The sequence below is a fragment of the Pezoporus occidentalis genome, unplaced genomic scaffold (genome assembly GCF_034315485.1).
Source record: "Pezoporus occidentalis ecotype Australia unplaced genomic scaffold, CSIRO_AGI_Poc_V1 ctg13, whole genome shotgun sequence".
NCBI lineage: Eukaryota > Metazoa > Chordata > Aves > Psittaciformes > Psittacidae > Pezoporus > Pezoporus occidentalis.
In genome coordinates, this window is record NW_026913103.1 from 12,162,973 (window position 1) to 12,183,638 (window position 20,666).

Sequence of the window (20,666 nt, forward strand, 5' to 3'; positions counted from 1 at the left end):
GTCAAACTTCAGATCCACACCAGTCACTTTTCATGTTTTGTGTTACTCATTTTGTTATTATATCACATAAAGCACATTGTCTACAACAGTTTTGCAGCCATCAGAAAACTGTGCCTGTATTCTATGTACTACAAGTTATGCACTTGGCCAACATGCAATATTTTCCAATGTTATATCAAGCAAACATGAAAATTATACTGATGCTGATTTTATACTCACTGCCAATGATTTTTCCCCTCTGCCTTTCAATTTCATTTACTGTTGTAAATATACATTTCAAATACAGGAAAAGCCAACCAAAACTACTATCTACAAGTAGCTGCACCTGGTTGGTTAAGCAATGTCCTTTACTATTAAATTCATGACTGACTCACTTGTGCATGCGACATATGGTGGATCAGAAGGTGCTCTATAATAGCTATCTTCACAATCGCATCTTGAAGATCCTTCCTTGTCAGAGAAGCTGTGAGTAGGGCAGCGGGAGCACTGCAGATCTTGTGAGGAGGATTTGTAGAACCCACGGCCACAAGCTAAGGCAGAACAAAACAAATTAAGGTTTACATTTGCCTGGACTACTACTCTGATCTTTTTCTCACTGTCACATAAAGGCATACATTTCTGTAAACATCTAAACTATACATTCTGATATGCTGGCTCAAGAAATATATTATGCTCACAATTTCTTTTTCTTATGCCATTAATGATTTTGTGGCATTTTTACGAATTCAGACATATATTACAAATACCTCACAAGTCGGCAGCACAATACTTTAACAAAGAAGGCCACAGAAATGTAACAAGCATCTGTTTTTCAGCAAAGAAGGGTACAGTAATGGTGTGAAACAGCTGGATGCCTGCAATAGACCTAAACAAGGGGAAAACAGTCCAGAGGAGCTCTGCTCTAAGGCCACTGAAGTGTTTCTGGTATCTGAACTAGCTGATTTGGAATTAATGGAGCAGAAGTTACTCTTCCCTGATCTGAGAAACCCCAAGAAGCTGTAACCCACCAATGAACCCCGATCCCAAGGAAAGCATGAGGCGTGAATACTTATTGGACAGACAACACTGGCAGGAACAAGCAGAAATAGAAGGAGGGCAGACAGAATAAGCTGCACAATTGGTTTTTCCAGTTTCACAAACAGACAAAACTAGGCTGAAATGGATTTGCTAAAACTTTCAAGGAAAAGTTAAAAGGTAGATAATTGGAAATATGCATGTAAGAAGATTTCATACTTCGGTTTGCCCACTGTGAACCCTTGGAAGTAAAAAATGTGTTGTGTTCCAGAACTGATGTTTAGAAATACTTATTACAGCTACTGACACAGCTCCCAAAGCAGAAACACCCACAAAACACACCTATAATGATTCTTACAAGCAGAGAACTGCAACCTAGACAGCCAGCTTAAGAATGGATAAACTGTGAGACCTGTAGTGGACGAGGAAGAGGGAAGTGGGGATCAGACAATGCTAAAACTGGAAACAGATTAAGAGTCCATTTCTGTACCAAGGATATGGGCAAACCTGCAAACATTGTCAACATGAAAAACAGACCACAAAGGTCCTCCAGAACTTTCTAATAAAGCACAGGCTTTTTCCACCACACTATTTTATTCTTTTTTTCCCAACCCTGACAGACAGCTTAACCTTCTTAAGCCATCACCTGTACGCAAAGAAAAGGGACAGCATGTGACACTTAGTATTGGGTATCAAAATATTAAAGCTAGTTAAATAGTCATTCTGAATTCAGAAAGAGAGAATTTACTTTGGTTATATTCATATTTGCTTGGATATTTTCTCAGAACTGAAATGCAAAGTATCAAAAGACACTGATATTTGGAACAGTTATTTCAGTTCTCTGGTACTGCAGTGATGGAAAGAGCATTAAAACAATGAGCTTTATCCAAATCTCACTGAAGTCAAAGAGATTTTGATTTTAATAGCCTTTGGACTGGGCCCACAGAGTAGCTACAGTGACATGACTCTTTTTAGTCTGATGAATTTTATGCAACTGACAGAAAAAAGAATTGTGGTAATGCTTATGAAAACAGTAGATTAAAGTTGATGAACTACATAATGAACACTATGAACTGATCAGGAATTCTGGCCCTAATGAAAAATATGTCTACAGGACAAAAATCACTGTAACAGTTAAGAGTTTGTTATGATGAAAAAAAAACAGTGGACAGAAGCTAGATTACCTGGCAGAGGAAATTAGCATGCAAAGCATATATCCTTTGACTTTGAGAAAGGGGCATGAGTCTGCACTAGAAGAAAACATAGCCCTGCTTGTAAAACTACATGCTACAGTTTGATTCTACCCTAGTAGCTGTTATATATGCCATTTAGAAAAGAAGACAGAATTTTGCAGAAATACTCTGGATAAACATGACCTGTGAATTCATAGTTGTTTCAAATTTAACCCAAAATTATCCTTTTACACCTTCATTCAAGATTGTTTCAGAATTTCCTGCCCAAAGACAAAGAGCACAAAAGCTGAACTGATTTGTATGCATGCACCTTAAGAGATACATTTAAACCTCTGTCTTCTCTTTCAGTACTTGTAAATGAGATATATCTAAAATTACCAAAAAATAGTTTCCTGCCTTTCTTAAATAGTCACATTCCTCTCATAACCGAGCAAAACACTGGACAAATACTCTAGTTCTTCCAGTACGTAGCTTCTGCAAAGCGAAGAGCAACTTAAAAGGCAAAGATCCCTACTGTGTTTCCACTCTGTCCTTCTCAGCAGGGAACATTACATAGCAAAGATGCAGAGGGTAAAATAAAGATTTCAGACAGAAATAACAAAACGTAAACAGAAAGCCCCTTTTTCATTTTTTTTTCTGATGAATTGATCAAGACGTTTACATGCTTACTCACTTACTATGTAAAGTAAACGTGCAATTCTTATTAGAGTTCAAAGGATCTGAATGTCTGTGACTAGTTTACATGACTGTAAGCCGTTTATTCTCATGCACAGCATACCACAGGCAGCAGGTTCAGGCACTCGTACCATGCTGCCATTCCATTAGCTTTTTTTCCAGTAAGAGGCTCATGATGAGCCAGTAAGAGTACTTCACATGATTTTCCAACAACCATTTTCATTTTTTTCATTTAACAACCATCCCTTCAACTTATACACCCCATAAATATATGGTGCAGAATATTCCAGCACTGATTTTTTTAACAGTATGAAAATCTTGCTTTTAAAAAGGATTTAAAAAATATAGAAAGGAGGGTATGGAGGGGTACACAGTATAATTACAAGCACTCATTGAAGAACAGGCAACTAAATTATTTTCCCATTTTTCTTATAAATTTAAATTTGTCACAAAAATTTGTTTATTTTAGCCTAGCAGGGGAATATTTCTATTGCTCAAAACTTGGTGAGCTATGAATCTTTATCTGTTTTTAACATGTATCATTGTTCTCGTCAAGAAACTTACAACAGCAAATTCTATCAAGATAGGGTGTTACATAGACCACTTATCAAGGTGTGATAACTTGCCAGTGAGCTATTATAGATCACAGATGGGAAAAACTGTTCAAAAATACTTTGTTGACTCATTTTTCTCTCCCTTTTGTCCTACCTTGCCAAACTGCCACGGTGAATTTTTTTATGTTGCAGGTAATTTAAATGCATTATTTTCTTCTACACTATTTTAAATCCACTGTTTTGACCCAATTCAGTTCTTTATGTAATCTTTTTAAGATCACAGGAACAGGTGGTATAAAATCTCCACTGCCACTACCTCCATAAGCAACATAAAAAAATGCTAATTTAAAAAAAAAAAAAAAAAAAGCAAAATACATTAGCCAAACATTACTAGGAGCTTTGTACATGTAACCTAGAAGTGATAAACACAGGTACTGTGTTTATAAGATACAAAGTTATCTTATGGCAAAGCCTAAGGCAACTCAAATTGCATTTGATCACAGACATTTTAATATTTCAGTTCATTAGTGTGGGAAAGCTCAAATCAGCAGTACTTCTGCCCTATACAGGGAACCTATATTGTAAATCAGGGTACAGAACTCATGCAGTGATAGGAGATACACAGGCAGCACTCTAATGTTGTAGCCATAATAATCATTATTGTTGATCTAAGTAAAATGTGAACTCATTTGAACTTGTTCAAGCAAGTTAAGATTCAGGAGCAGTTTTGGTACTGAAGGCCTTCTGGGATACTGAAAAAGATGGGGTGGGGAAGACAGCCAGCACAAAATACATTTATTTCCATTCAATGTGGTGTGTTATTTACAGCTGCTTATTTAATAGAACAGCTCTTCCCAGATGAAGCTCCCATTTTGTTGGTCTTACACATTACTAACAGCGTAAAGATGCAGAGTAACAGCTACTAGCCTAACCTAAACCAGCCTTCAAATAACGTGAAAACTAGTGCCTAATTGTTTCTCCATTTACAAAATCAACAATAAATACAGAAGAAAGCTATGCTTCAGCCAAGGCACAATTCTTTGCTTAATATGCCAGCCTCACAGCCATTAGCGACTGACCATCAATGACCCTCCCAAGGCTACCCAGCACCTTGGATTTGTTTACTTTTCTGCGATAGCCATGGCTGTTCCTCAGAGCAAATCTTCCCACCTCCTCTGCAAAGCAAAGAGGTTTCTCTTGTTGGGAAGCTGGCAGAGTTCCACTGTGAAATACTAAGACAGTGCAAACAGCTCTTGGATGAGAGAACCTCTATGGAGCTGCAGTCTGAAACTGAGCAGGGCACTGTCATTTTGTATTTGAACTTTCTTGACTGGAAGCCCTAGATAAAGTGGTACTCTTTTCTGTCTGTGTATGATAGAAGACCCTGATGCAGATGACATTAGCCAAATCTTTCTTGGCTTGGACTAAGTTGCTTTCGTCTTGCACATCCAATGGATCTGAGCTGTAGAAAGGACAGATCGCGACAGTAAGGTCAGGTACATGGCTTTGCAAGGCTGCAAGGTTAGTGTGCAGGACTTGCTTAAATACAGGTTTAGCATATGCCACTGCAGTCAATGCAATCACAAACATCTTGAGTCAATGTGTTTGGTGTCGTTTAAGGTCCTTTATAAATACTGTAAATAACGAAATATTTCAAAGCCACAAGTAAATACTTGGGAATTAACACAAACTACTAGAAACTATGATGCTACATCTGTGGCACAAGACATTATCTGTTGTTACTAGAAATGCTGACTGCAGCTTATGTAGAAAAATAGCAGCTTCTCTGCTGTGAGCTCATCAGACGCCTTAGTGGCCTGGTAGTGGTCAAATAATGTACTTTTTTCTTTTCATATTCATAAAAAAAGAGTTACACAAAACTCTGGAAGGGGGAATGAAGGCATATGTAGAGAGCAGCAAACAGCAGTCTGAAGTCCTGTTTCTAGCACAGGAAAAAGGAAAAAAGGGAAGTGTTAAGTACTGTTAATTTCTACGTAATCTTTCAGTACAAACACCATGAAGATTAATTTTGCTTGTTAGGAGAGCAAAGGAACTTAAATTGGAGGCGTGATGGAAATATGGTGAGGGTTATGAGTGACATGTAACAGGTGATGTACATACAGCCAAAGGAGAAAGAGTAAACAGTTGCAGGGCAGTGACACATTAATCAAGAAAATAATTTGCTACTACAATAATACACACAAATTTAAAAAAAAAAAAAAAAATCTCCAGCTGTAAAAAGTGCAAGGCTTTCAGGTAGCATATCAGCTTAAGACTTAAAGGGCACACAATTGTTTCAGCATGTTAGACGCTTGATTGAACATGGCTTTTGATAAGATTTTTTGAGTTTATAAGAAAATAATGAAACATAATGAGTTGCAAAAAGGTGACTGCACTAATTACAGTTTGATCCCATTATAAAAAGTAGACTGGCTTGAGGGAGGAAAACAAAGATGACATACTGTGCTAGCAGAGCAAGGGAGTTTGTCTGTTTCTTCTGGTTTGCTCACAATTCCCTGAGCTTGCCGTCACAATTAAATTTAAGTGGCACAGGTACCACTGAAGATGAAACTAGTGTTTAAAAAACAGTAATTTTTCAAAGTTAGTATCAAAGGATGGCAAAGGAGTATTCACATAATTTCAACAACAGCAGTATTACAAACTTGGGGTAACAGCATCATCCCACTGAGAACCATGGGAAAATGACTGCCCATATCAGGAAAAGCTCACGTTTTCTGGGATTCTCCCTTCTCTCCACTTGAATAAAGTAAAATGATTATATGTTAAAGTGAACCTATACATTGGGGGTTTTTTGCCCTTTTTTTTTTTTTTTTTTACAGGCAGTGGCTAGAATTTGGTTTGTATCTCTGTGGGCATAAGTCTTCATTCTCATGATTTGTTGTGCATTATATTAACAAACTTTCTACCTTTCTACCCTCCCCTAACCTGCGAACATTAAAGACAATTCAGCTAACCAACTTTTCACAGAAATTACGTATACACAAGGAGTTTGTGCAGATGTTTCCTGGATGAAGTTACGCAGCTGCAAAGACTTTATTAATTATAAAACACAAAATGGATTGTTCTGTAATTGAAACTCTCTGGGGTTCCGATACATTTGAAAATTAACATACATATATGTATGGTCAGGACATAGATGGATGTTGTTAAGTTATTTATTACAGATGGATATTTTAGCTAATGCAGAAAAAAAAACGCTGGTCTTTCTCCACTGGAGGTTTCAAATATTTGCTTCATATTAATGTCTATGGTTCTGTAACTCAGGACTGAAAGCACAGCTTGCAGAAACAGTACTCCCACTGCTAGTGTTTCTGACCTCATCTGCGATGGACAGGTCCAGAATCTTTATTTTAATCCTATTGACAGTGCCTCAGTGGGAGTAATTATAACAGTCGGCCACAAATCCAGACCTCCTGTCACTGTTATATTAGGGTTTTTCACAACAAAAATGAGCAGCAGACAAGGAGGATGAAAACAACATGGGGTAGTGATTATAGCAAGATTTGTCAACCCCCTTCTGCATTAACCTGCTACAAACGTATGACAATTTGGCATGAGAGACACCAGAAGTACAAAATGTTTAATCATCTGCAGTATCAAAAATAAAATTTTGAAAATCATTTGGGGGCCACTGTTCTCTTACAAGATCCTTGGCTGGTAGATCACATTATTGGCCACAGGCACGTTTTGGCTAATGTATCTGAAAAATTTAGATAAACTGAAAGCAGACCATTATAAAATAATTCCCAAATGTGGATTTCAATGTGAACTATAAGACATAAGAAATCCAGCAACAAAAGGAGACTTTATAACCCTGATCCCTCTTCCAATAATTTGTGTATGCTCAAGTCATGACTATGTTTGAAACTGTAAATTATTTTTATAGTGAGAGATGGCATCTGTTATGCCTCTTCTGGCACCTAATATATATTATTTTATAAGGAACTTAAGACTGTAGTATTTTATTTGTCTAACTACTATGTAATGATAAATGTCTAGCTGAAAAAAGGTGTTTATTTTAGTTTGATTCCTAAACTGCAAGAGCATCTAAAGATTATTCATGTTTCAACCAAGGAATTATGTTGTATGATTTAGCCAGAGTAAACTCAAGACTCTTAATGGTGCCTCAGCTATAGTGTGAATGACATATCTAAATAGGGTTCTCCCATGGCTGCATACCATCACCCACCAGATGTTTGTTGTTGCCTGTCAGCTATCTCTCAGACCTTCACTTCTCAAGCATAATATGCCATTGTTGTCCAAAGTCCTGCTAATGTCTTTTGAGAGATGTTCACATACTGCTGTTCACACAGAGATCCAGAAATAGAATGCTTGCTAACTAACAGTAACCTACTCCAATTTTCCCAACAAATGAAGTGAAACCTTCATCTCTCTACAAATCTGTGCAAAACAACAAAAAAACTCCTGAGTATGTCATCATGTGCCTTTTTAACTTATCTATTTACAAAGATAAATAAGTATAAAGACACTCTGGTGATTTTCTGGCTAATTTATACAAAAGGACAAGGTAATCAGGTTGAAGAACATATCCTACAAACCAAAGAATACTTACTGTCACTACACCAGAATAGCAAAATTTCTTTGAATCTAATGATTCTGAATAAGTACATCAAAGACTACATTTAAATGGTAATTAAAGAAACTAGCATAGTCTGAGCAGAATTAATAATTAAGTAAGTTAGAAGTTGTGCATTGAGGCTGTGACATAATGTTGCTCTACATCCTCAGAGTTGCAAGGACTTGGGCATCTACCACTCATTAACTTTCTTGGGAATAACAAATACAAAGCCACCATGAAAATCTGGGGAAAATTTATAAGTGAGAGATACAAAGACATAAAAATACAGACAGATGCAACTTATTGATCAGAGTTAAAAAGTGAAAGGTGGGTTAGAGAAATTAAAGGTGGAAAATATTCTGGCTTTCCTGTTCATGCTTTTCTTTTTCACCCCCCTGTTCTTCTAGCAGGCCCTTCCCTTGAGAATACGATTGCAAGGTGCTCAAGTAGCTTCTGTGCAGAGTTGAGTGACAGCTTGACTGATTAGGCAGATTGGGAGCAAACACTCCACACTTTGCAGGACATGGTATAAATTCATCATAAAAAAAAATAACCCATGCCTAAAATTTTGTCAGCAGTAAAAATTTTACCTGACTTCCTCAAAAGGTTTTCAAGCAGTCAGAGTTAATGGAAAAATGCACTTAATCTGCTCATGGTTTCTGCATCTTTGGGTTTTGTCTTTTTCCTCTTTTACTGACTTGGTAATGCTTAATTATGGACTTTTTTTTTTGTTTTTTACTTACCAAAAAAAAAAACAAACTGTTAAAGCTACAGTGACTAAGAATTCAGCAAATCTAAGACCACCAAGTAACTTATGCTATGGAAGTTATAACGTTCTGAAAGGAAAACTGTATTAAACTTACTGAGCAGTATAACACACCCCTCAGATGCATCATCAGACAACAGACATTACTGCAACAAGAAGAAACTGGCTACACAAACTACAGTGTAAGTGGTGCCTTTTTTTCTTTTCTTTTGAAGCAGATGCAGGAGCAATCAATGCTAAATTTGTCACATTCCTGTATTAAAGCCTTTCTCTATGCTTTTTTAACTTGTACATAATTCAACTCTAACAGCCATAAGAAGAAAAATACTGGTGATGAAACTAACACAGCAGATTGTTTTCATGAGCTTTCTCTTTAATGTTTTGCCTTCCCTATACTTGGGGTGTACCTCCAACAATGAAGCACCAAAAAATTCCTTATAGTCTACAATGTAGCCAGCTTGCCTTATAAAGTATTACAACTTAATAAACTGAGCTTACTGCGTTCAATAGGGACTTTAACAGTGGCAATGCTATGACTGAACTCCTCTGATGTAATACAGGTTCCATACAGTTGTTACTTTGTCCAACCTAAATGCTTCTATGATTCTGTGATATTAAATGTAGAAATGTAAAGTGAAATTTTAAAGTGATGATTACTAGGTGGGAACTGTTATTTTTTCCTCTTCTACTGATCTTTTTTTTTAAGCAACTCCATTATTTCAGACTCTTTTAGCCTCATGACTTCATATGAAACAAAGGAAGACCTTCTCACTCTAAAAGCAGCCTCACTACACAGCACCACTGCAACACAACTACAATATGATGACCTTTTATGCACAGCAGTGGATGTGTCTCCTGACATGAGCATCTCTTATGTCTATTAGGCCTCCCAAAGGCTATCGTCTCCTTTGCCAAATGAACAGTCTTGCCAGTTTGGCTGTCAAGAGTCCTCACTGTATTTTTCACCAACCCCACAAAACAGTTTACAAGTATCTGCAAATACCCTCTCACTCCCTGGCTACCCCGTTCTCCCTTAATGAGAGAAACTTCCAGGATAAGAAACATGAACTGGTGAAAGGAAGACTTGTTGGTAACAGCTGCGGTGGAATTGCTTCTAAATTGCCATCAGAGGGACTGTGGAAACATGGGTATGTTTTGGTCTATTACAGACACATGTCAGCCAGGTCTGCCAGCCAAAGTGATCTGCATGTGCAGAAATTAACATTTACAACTTGCCTCTTAACCTTCAGAGCAGTTCCCCAACATTCAAGTCTCATGGCAGTGGGGGACAGATGGCTTACACTGCCCCAGGAAGAGCAGAGGCCTGCAGGTAGGCCATTCTCAGGATGCCTACAGACTGGATCTGCCCCTCTGCAACTTTCCAGGAGAGTTCCTGACCCCAACCGTGGGCAAGAATGGGGTGGAACAGTACTGGCTTTATTAATCAATGCATTAATAAAATGGAGAGTTAGTAAAAATATAATTTGAGTAGCTTCTTGTACTTCTGTGCAGAGAACAGTAGTAGGTTTATTCATATCTTTACACCATAGACTCCCTCTTCACAAAGATGACTCCCTTCTGATGCCCCAAAATCCTGCCCAGATACAAATACAATGGGAGAGTTTCCTTTGAAGGCCTCAAATAATCTAAAAGCCTTTCATGAAATAATTTTTTCCCTTGTGAAATAACAGAGGTATCTGGGAGGAGTCAGATCATATGATTCAAGGATAAAGTTCTCTGTAAAGGAAGTGGTGCAAACAGATCTCTTCCTGAAGCTCTGAGACAATCAACTTGATGTGGATTTTTAATTTAATCTAACTGTAATGGTGCTTAATAATTGGCTGTCAAGAAATAAATCTGGAGGGCTTACTCATAAAATAGAACACAAGCAGGCATCTCTATGAGCTTTCCAATCGAAATGAAATTAAAATAACTTAATAACACATTTTTGTTTCCTTTGGACAATGACCTACCATTATCATTCCAGGCCTCAATTGAGAAGAAATTTTTCACAGGCTTCTGTAACACATTCCTCAAGGCCATTATTATACAGCAGGCAAATCCATCCAAACAAAAGACCAGCTTCTAAGAACCCACAAGAGAGAAATGACTCCACTTTTGCACAATGGTGATACAGAATCTAAAAATAACTTTAGTTGCGTATCCTGGTCTCAGATATTCCCACATTTAATGGTCATTGTCCTGCTTAGAAAAATATGCCTATCAATTCACTGTGGTGCTTTTGGAGAAACTTTAATTAAAAAAAAAAAAAACAACTGTTCACTACAGTTACATTTGGCTTGGAACAGGAAGAAACAGAAATACTTCTGGAAAGGAAACAAAAAAATATATTCTAAGTTCTTTAAGCAGAGATTCCCTTCCAGGTTCATCAAAGAAAATATTTTTATCAGTGCACAGACTGGAAATTTAATTGTGCAAGTATTTAACTATAACCTTTCAAAATAAAAATTGATTTAACCTCTTTATCTAAAGATCAAAGTCTCACTTCATTAAGAGATGACAAACAGACAACTCTCCTTTAATGGAAAAAGAAAAAATATATATATAAAGGAGAAGCATTACCATAGTAATTCACTGATACGAAACTGAACTGGAATAAAACATAAAGAAACTTCTTCTGGGTTTGCTTCAGTAAGTCTGTAGTAAGAAACAACATTGCTAAATCTGACACATTTTTCTGCTACAAACTTTTATGAGAAAACTTCCCAGATTCACACAATGTTTTAATTCCAAATAGTACAGCATGAGCTGTGATACTGTGAAATTAAGTTGTCTTTACTAATTGCATACTCTGAGCAGAAGTGCATCTTATAGAAGAGAGCATATCAAATCTGCCTGGCTGATCCTTATGATTTGGATATGTCACTTTCCACTAAGCACAGAGAAAACAGGGAGGGACAATAAAGCCGCTCAAAGATAGCAGCCATCCAAAAAGATAAAGAACAGGCTGAGGAAAAGCAGACAACAGATTGCAAAGACAGAACAATCACAGATGGAGGCCAGGTGGGTGGGTCAAACAATTTTTTCACAAAAGGTTTATTTTAATATTTAAACAGAACCCCGTTGTGTAAATGTTCGGCAAAGAACTGATAAGAAAATGGATTTGTAAGTGCGTTTGAACAAACAACATGTCTTATAGTCAAGAGGGGCTTAGTCATATATAATTAAGGGATAATGTACATGGTTGAAGAGTGTATGATACTGCAAGTGATTAAACGCCACTGCAAAACAAAGGAGCTAGACACCTAAGGCAGCTTTATGGAGCCAGCATGGAGTAATCTTAAAACATGAACTTCATTTTTTGCTAGAGAAGACAAGAGGATATTCATCTAGCCACACAAAAGGTTTTTTTTACTGAAAATGCTGTGAACTTCCATACTGCTTCTGCCACCTAATCTAGCTCTTTAACTAAGATTATCATACTTTCTGTTTCAGCATACACTACCTTTAATTCTTTAAAACCCCTAAGAGAACGGTTCTGTGCACATACAATACCCAGGTTCACTGGAACTGTGTGCTATCACAGTTCTCCTCAAATTTCCAAAAACGTAGTGGCATTAGTCATCTAAGCAATTACAGTCCTGAGGGCTTGATCTAAACCCACTGAAGTCACAGGTGTCTTGGACAATGGATGACCTGAGTCACACAATAAAGACAATGCAAATGAGGAAGATCAAACAAGGAAGCCTAGAAAACTGGCTTGCTTCTGGGCATGACCTATGCCACACGCTTACAAAAGGAAAGAAAGAATAGGGCAGAGGCAGAGGGAACTTGCATCCAACAAGCAGGAGCTAGCAATCATGAGCTATCAGTCATCTCCATCTCTTTTCTTAATATCCCCTGACAGACTTTCATGAATTTATCAAACAATTTTCATAACTATCAAAGTTCATACAAGTGACTATTTACCTGAATGCTAAAGTGTAGGTTATTTCTCATGAAGAAGTATAGAGTGCATGTTTCCACACAATTCCTTACATAGCTGCAGCCTGTACACCAACACTGAACCTGGGTAACGACAACAGTAATGCCACAGCAGCAGACAACTCTCTAGGTCTTCCAGAAACCCAAGAAGCTGAGTAAATAGCATATTCTTAACACCAAAACATTACAAGTGCTACGTGCAGGTGCCATTGACTACATAGCCAGCTCAGGTATGTCACAGCAGAGACCACATGAACAATCTCCACTGTATCTCTTCAGCTGTCAAGTGTATTTCCAAAAATACCGATATTCTAAGGCCTTTACAAAACTTTTAAGGATTTGGAAACTTAGACTTCCCATCTGTGAAGCTATTTTTTTTTTTTTTTGTGTCCCAGGATTCAACTTTTAAAAACTGAAAGGGAATAGAAAGAATGCTAATATAACATGAATACACTTCAGCACATACATCTGTACTAATTTCCCAGATATCCCTGCTTATTACCATGTCTTGGTACACATCTGAGTAATCTCAGAGCACATGAACTGGTTTGCTTTCAGAGGAAAATAACCATAAGACGTGCTCCAAGAGTGAAACTAATGCACTCCAACCACAGTTGGATCAGACTAGACCTACTGCAAATAAACCCCCCATTTATTTAGTGTGGGCATTAGGTCCTCAGGACTGTTTCATTTTACAGATTCACTCCTACTCCTTGTGCTCCTTGTGAGTGACACCACCATGAGGGGGAAAACATTAGTTCTTTATTTGGAGAAGCTTTAATTGTTGGCTGTGATTGACAAATCAGTACATAAATTATCTAATAGACTTAGAACTGACTCAGCATCCTAATTGTGAACAATCTGTAACACAAATTACTTTTTCTCTGTGCAAGCAATTCTTCAACCAGCTGTGTGTAGCTTATTAGAAAGACAAATTTATAGATGTGGGCTCCTCGGTGCTCAAGAAACTGCACAATTCTTTGAAAAAGAGCAAGATACTGAAAAAAAAACACTAAAGGAAGCCAGGTGTTACAGTCACAAGCAAAAAAAAAAAAAAAAGGCAGAAAAAAAAATGGTTTACAGAAGTGGGGGGGGAGGGGGAAGAAAATTTATATAAAGTTCCTTAACCGGCAAAAGGGCCCAGATTGTCCTCGCATAACATGTATGCAGAAGAAATACTGTCCATGTTAGCAAAGTGGCCTCACAGCCCATGGCAAAATTCTGTTCTCCACTTAAGGTAGAATTCTAGGCTTTCAATTAGGCAGCTCTGTTAAAAAAACTCATTCATTCTCAAAAGGATGGACTACCAAGAAAGAAATAAAACATATCTCAAGAAGGCACGAAAGTCACATCAGTGGCCCAGGGGACAGCAGATATTGTCACTAATAGAAAGCATTTCCCAGTATCTCCCTGGCCTCTAATACATTTCAGTATTCAGTTCTACTACAGTACCCAAAACCATACAAGTTCTCTAGTACCACTGTCCTTCCCCCCTGTTCTTGAAATTTTCTGCAGTAAATATTAATGTTTTTTCTGGGTAGTAAAAATGCAAATACAATTAAAATTTAATTCACATTCATTTTATAAGAAAAGCAAAAATGGAACAAATTCAGAGAGTGGGTGTGGAGGTCCACTAGGAGTCAGGGAATGGGGCTGAGCCATGGGAAACAGAACAGGAATGCAGTCTTCACTCAGACTCAACTCCTCCCCTTCTTTCCAGCTTTTTCTAAGCCAGATGAATTTCTATTATACAAACCAGCTCCTTATCACCAGCAGGTATACTAGTCCTGCAAATCTGCTGATCCCAAATAGGTCTCCTCTGAGACAGTGGCAGGAAAGTTACACAAAGAAAAAAGGTTAGCCAACTCTGATAGTGGATTTAAATACAAAGTCAGTTCAGGACCTGTCCTGAGTCTGCCTTGAGGACTTCATCAGGAAAGAAGGGGCTGTTGGGAGGGAACCATCAACACAAAGTGCAGCAATATGATGTAGAACAGGAATATTTTTAGAGAAATCATCGTCCAAATTAATCCCTTGATCTCCACCTCCTGTCAACAGGCCACAGATTAAATGCTCAGGATGTGATTTCTCCCAGGATAACAATACCTAAATTTCAGTTAATATGTTAGTGCTTACATATGTAGTAAGTACCTAAGTTCTCGCTGAAGTCTATGGAGACACAGGGCTCAGTTCTGAGATGCCTAAATGCAATTGCCTAATCCAGTCTGAAAAAGGTTATCCTGACAGGTACCGAGCTAATGGTCAAAAAAACAGGAGGTCTTCTGTGACTCCTGTACCACGTCTGCCAGCCCACACAGAGTCCTGTATACTATAAACCACCTCAAACAAGACTAGGCAAACAATGTTCATGAACCCAACCCCAGCCTCTTGCAAATGGTCAGTGGAATGGCTCTCCCGGCAACAGCTTCAAAATAAATCCTGCTCTCAGTCATTTGTCCTGGCATGCCAACATATGCAGTACCCAGTCATAAGAATTACCAGTAATCCTTAAATGGCCCGCAACTGCAAAGCCTCATAAAATATCTCCTGTATTCATATGCAAGCAGTTTATGTAGCATCCTGTGATAGGTAGGTAGTGATGAGAAATGAGAACAGTAGATTATTCACAGTTCTCAGATCTGCCTCTATCAAGTACCAAATAGATCCATACACAGTATTGTAGAGCTTTTTATAGCTTGTCACACAATTTCTCAGTGACTGAACTGAAATGAGTAATGTATGCCTACAGGGAATGAAATACCAAGCTGAAGCTGGCATAACTGAACCTCTGAGTAGAGAACTGGTGTACTGTAACTAGTTAACTAAATTTAAAATAAAATACTGGTGAAGTTGTTTATGATTATGTTATTATGATATTTATGTGGAAGATTATGAAAATTAATTGTATATCAATGCAAAAGTAAGCTACCAATTTACTGCATTATAGTAGCACTGTAAGCAGAGCACACAATCGAAGAACCTTAAGTCTACACAAAAAAATGTGAGCATGTCTGTGTTTGTGGGCATGTGTGTATACATGTCCGTGCTTCAAGAGCATTCATATTCAATTGATACAATCCACTCTACTAGCCTATTATGTGTTCAAAAATTAATGGTTGGAGTAGCAAGTAGTTTACATGAAGCCAAGAACAAGTGAACATTATCAGCTATTAGTGACTGCAGAAAGCTGAGTTATTAAAGACTTTATCAAGTACACACTGATGCTTAAAAGAAGGAAAAAAAAAAACCAAAACCTCTACTTGTCTTTCCATGTGTCATTTTTCTTCAAACTTTAGAACAAACTAACATATGACATCACTGAAATAGCAGATGCAAAAGCCATATATTTGGCTTTTTGCCACTACATGCGTGAAGCTACAGAATTAATTATGAACACTTCTGGGGGCTCTAGGAATCCCTAATTAAAATTCTACTTCCCACACTACAAAGGGTGCCAACCCCTTTTCCTGGCCACTAATTCTTGTGTTGAATTAATGAGGTACTTTTGTGCATTTTTGTGCCCTTTTAGTTCCTTTGTCCTATAAGGCCCTAAGAGGTCAAAATTCTATTTTGCACTTAACCTGTGGCTTTTAATTACTTTGATAATTACTTATAACTTTGCCAAAATAAAACAGAATGCTGTTCAGAGCAAGGAGTTCTAAGATGTAAAAGGAACACAAAACTCACTGGAAATCTTCTTCAAATGCAAGGCAAGGTTTTGACTATGTGTAACCACACATTTGACCATCAATATAACAAAGGTGACTTTACTGTATGTATTCGCAAGAATGAGCCCAAACGTATAAATATCTTGGAGGTGGGTGCCAGGAGGATGGTTCCAGACTCTTTTCAGTGGTGCCCAGCAACAGGAAGAGGAGCAGTGGCCATAAGCTAAAACACAAGAAGTTTCACCTCAACATGAAGAACAACTTCTTTATGTTAAGGGTGGCAGAGCACACAAACAGGCTATCCAGGGAGGTTGTGTAGTCTGCCTCTCTGGAAACATACAAAACCTGCTTGGACTCCTTCCTGCATAACCTGCTCTAAATGGCCCTGGCTTGGCAGCTGGGTTGAACTAGATGATCTCCAAGGTCCCTTCCAACCCTAACAATTCTGTGTATCATCATTGCAAGCATGTTTGCAATCAGTAAGGTTCTCAAAAAGTACCTCTGGATGGACTTAAACCAATATACCCTCCCATCTGTCCTCTGCACTCATGCTTTTCCAGTAGTACTGGAGCCTCTAAACAGCCTGTACTTAGTGCCGGCTTTTCACTCATCCTCCTTCAGTCCTGAACATAACATGTATTGTGGATTAGTAATAAAAAAAAAACCTGTTTCATCAAAATCTGAAAATGGGAACTAGTGGGAAAATAAATGGAATTTAATGTGAAAATAGGTAATGCTACAGTTGCTGTACTGATTGCCTTTTTTTTTTTTTTTAACTGAGTTCACTTACAGCTTCTGTTTTTTATTTGCAGTGAACCTGCTATAAAATTTTCTGTCAGCCATAGCTGGTTTGCAGAATTAAAGGCTACTGCTGTACAATTTAGAAATACAGATTCCTGACCTTTTCCATGATGATGTTTCTACAACATCCTTTGGCAGCAAAGCCCACAGTCTAATTGATTGTACAGTAATTGTCCTAAAACTTAATCTAAATTGTTCCTGACATTGCTCAAGCACACAGCAATTGTATTTATGTGCACTGGCATATAAAAATAAAACACTCCTTTGCTGTTTGTAACACTTTGTAGCGGGTTGGCAAACTTAAGATTCTACATAAAATCAAGGAGTTCATCATGTGTTCTGCCCTGCTTAAAAAAAACTAAAACTAAAATAAATAAAAAAAAAAACAACACAAAAAACCAACAAGGAAACAAACCAGCCCTCATCCCACCAAAAAAAAAAAAAAAGTGAAGACAACAAAAGAATGCCAAGTCATGCTGCTAGATGAGTAGCTCCCACCAATATAAAAAAGTGAGGCACCTCTTTCAGATGAGAAAATCAGAAGAGAAAAAGAGAACAAGGGACAAAGGACAACCTGAAACAGACTCAGAATACAAGACAAGTAGGTAGGTTTATACGGTTTTACTAGTAAATCAAAGCCAGTAACACAAAACTTGAGGAAGGGATTGACATTTGGTATTATCTCAGTCTATACTGTTCAGCTAAGAATTCGACAGGTATATAGTCCATTTACATGCAGCTCTTTGCATATGCAGCAAACTTTATGTCTCCTGAAATTTTATACCAGTTCTGTTAGAAGATTGACTGCACTGCTGTTCTCACAAAGGTCAAACAGGTGATGCAAACTGCTGCTTCTTTTAGTTCCTAAGTTTCTGCAGAGTTTCCTTAATTCTGTATGGTATGGGCTTACTTTATTAAGGCTGCAGCTATGCTTAAACACTTCAGTGGGATGGCAAAAGGAAATTTTTCTTCATGAAAGAAAAATGCAGTGTTTGGCAACCCAAACATCTGCATTATCTCCTTAATTTTCTCCTTGCATGAAAGTCAGATTAAAACTGCAGTCATTTTCTTTATTCTCTGTTTCTTTAAAAAAATATTTTACATTTTCAGTGAACTTGGGCGCATTTTCCATTGAAGTACCTATTCCCTGATATAAAATCACCACAGTAACTCATTGTTATGATAACTCATCTTACCCTTTCTAGCTACTCATTTTTGTATCAGAGAATCGCTATACTGTTTTTCCAGGCATCTTACTGCCTCATCTTCTTCAGTCTGAATTTCTGGCACTAAGTACACTGAACCTGTCTGCCAATTTCAAATGACTATTCCCTCAGCAGCGAATACAACATACTTTTTCACTGGATCTGTCTTCATAAGTCCTTATTCTGAAGAGACTGAGTTGACAATAATGTATGTACAGTGTCCTTATGTCACATCATGAAAAGTGTGTAAGAAGAGAAGTTTAGCCTTTTTTTTTCATACATTGTTCCAGTTGGTTGCTTATGTTTACACATGAGGAAAACCAAAATACTGTCTTTTCTTCAAAATCCATTTATTCAAATGTCTATAAGCTGTCTGGTTTTGCATCCTTCTCTTTGTGACGACAGCTATCAAACTACAAAAAGATTTTGTAGGAAGAGCTGCAGGAAGGTGGATAACCTACTCTGTTTTAACTTTTGTTAGTCATAATGAGGTACGGTACAGCCTGCAAATTTAGTTTTTACGCCCTCTGTTCTGTTCTAAGCAGAGGTATAAAGTAGAAGTGGATCAAATTCACACCTAATCTTATTTCATGTTGAGATCTCACCCTGCTGCTCTGTTCACTACAACAGGTATTTGGCCAGTTTTGCAGGCTAAGCAGTCTTCATAGAATAAAGATATTTAGAACTGCTCAGTAACAAGGGTACTAAGCTGAAATTTGTATTTGGGATCTATTCCCTACTGTAGCACTTAACAGTTTTGTGACCATAGCCAACTGACTTAATTTCTCGTTTTTTGTATCATATTAAATTTTTTGTATCATGTTAAATAATAAACAACAGGAGCAAAGGAGGCTAAATTCCCATTCCTTGTACATACAGTAGACCCTCAGCATCACCTGATTCCTCTTCTTGTGTCTGTTTGAAACATGTAGGCATTAACACACTGAAGAGCAGTAACAGCCTTCAGTAAAATCTGTGCACTTTCAGAATAATTTAAACTACTCGGAGGAAAACATCACTAGGATAGTGAATACTCTCTAATAACTGATACAATTAAATGGAAGAACTGACTCTCTTTCTCTACACCTCCATCAAAATAAGCATGAAATGATAAAAGTGGAAGAGAGTCTTGCTGTCAGCCACAGGGTATACCCAATAGACACACAGAAGCACATAGAAGATAAACGCTTTATTCCTGCATCTTTTTTCTTGCAGATTTCAGGAGGAGGTTGTTGAGGTAAGAGGTTAGACAGACAAGGGTCTTTTATTGATTCTGTGTGCTGTACTTGCTCTTGCTTACTTATTAAGAGCTGTGAAATACCTACATTTATGACCATCCAAAAGCACATGATGGCAAGAGAGATCTGTAGGATCAGGCTGTAAAAGGCTGCCTTGTGTTTAACTTTGGGTCTTTTTTAAACCAAAGTAAGACTCACTGAAACTTTCCTTTAAGAATTTCCAATGGTGTCAACAACAGCAGCAGTAGAGACTGTAGCTTTCGAAGCATCTGTGGTGTCAGTGCCAGGGCCATCAGCATAAACAGATTGTGCTAGAGACAGTTGTCTCATATGAATCAGTAAGACCCAGCCAATTCTCTCCATTCTGCACTGATGAAAAGGATTTTCCTTGAACTGAAGGATAAATGCTATAAGTTCCTTCTATGTACAAAAAAAACCCTGCCTATTTTAAGACTTACTTTCCCTGAATTTCCCCTTATAAATGCACACTCCAACCTAATAAACATTCGCTGAGTATTCTCAGGGAATACATTCTCAGACCCATGCATTCTGTCTGTCCAGACACACAGGGAGGGAAAAAAAAAAATTTTAAAAATCAACCTATGATGACTAAATATTGATGAATATGGTGTGAATTCTGAGGTGGGTGCTCCCCTTCTCCGCCTTCCACTTCCTAACTTACAGAGTCTACAGTATTTAGAGTCACAATGTCAACCAAAGTCAGAAGAAATAGAATTCTAGAAAGCATTACAACCATCATTAGCATGCTCTATCCCAACTACTTACCAGATGCATATAAATCTTGATGCCTATGTGACTCACTGATGAAATTAAATGAGAGCAAACAGAGCAAATGCATGTCTACTGCTTTTATCTCTAACCTAGCCAGTCATCAATATATTTGAGCTACACCAATGTATTCTGTAATATTTCAGAACATTGTTATCATTTTATTAAACAAAATATCTTCAGTATTTACTCCTTATATACCGCCATAGTTTCCTAAC

At 37.6% G+C, this 20,666-nt stretch overlaps 1 protein-coding gene and 1 long non-coding RNA gene across 7 annotated transcripts in view; both read right to left on the bottom strand.

Annotated features, from left to right (window-relative positions):
- Nucleotides 1-20,666, bottom strand: part of LOC134158466 (uncharacterized) — a 1,166,824-nt gene that overhangs the window by 328,921 nt on the left and 817,237 nt on the right. The window lies entirely within an intron of this gene.
- Nucleotides 1-20,666, bottom strand: part of EPHA7 (EPH receptor A7) — a 165,546-nt gene that overhangs the window by 110,226 nt on the left and 34,654 nt on the right. For all 6 annotated transcript variants that reach the window (XM_062608407.1, XM_062608410.1, XM_062608412.1 and 3 more), the window contains one exon: nucleotides 375-530. In XM_062608407.1, the coding sequence (XP_062464391.1) occupies nucleotides 375-530 (156 nt within the window). The remainder of the gene's footprint in view (nucleotides 1-374; nucleotides 531-20,666) is intronic.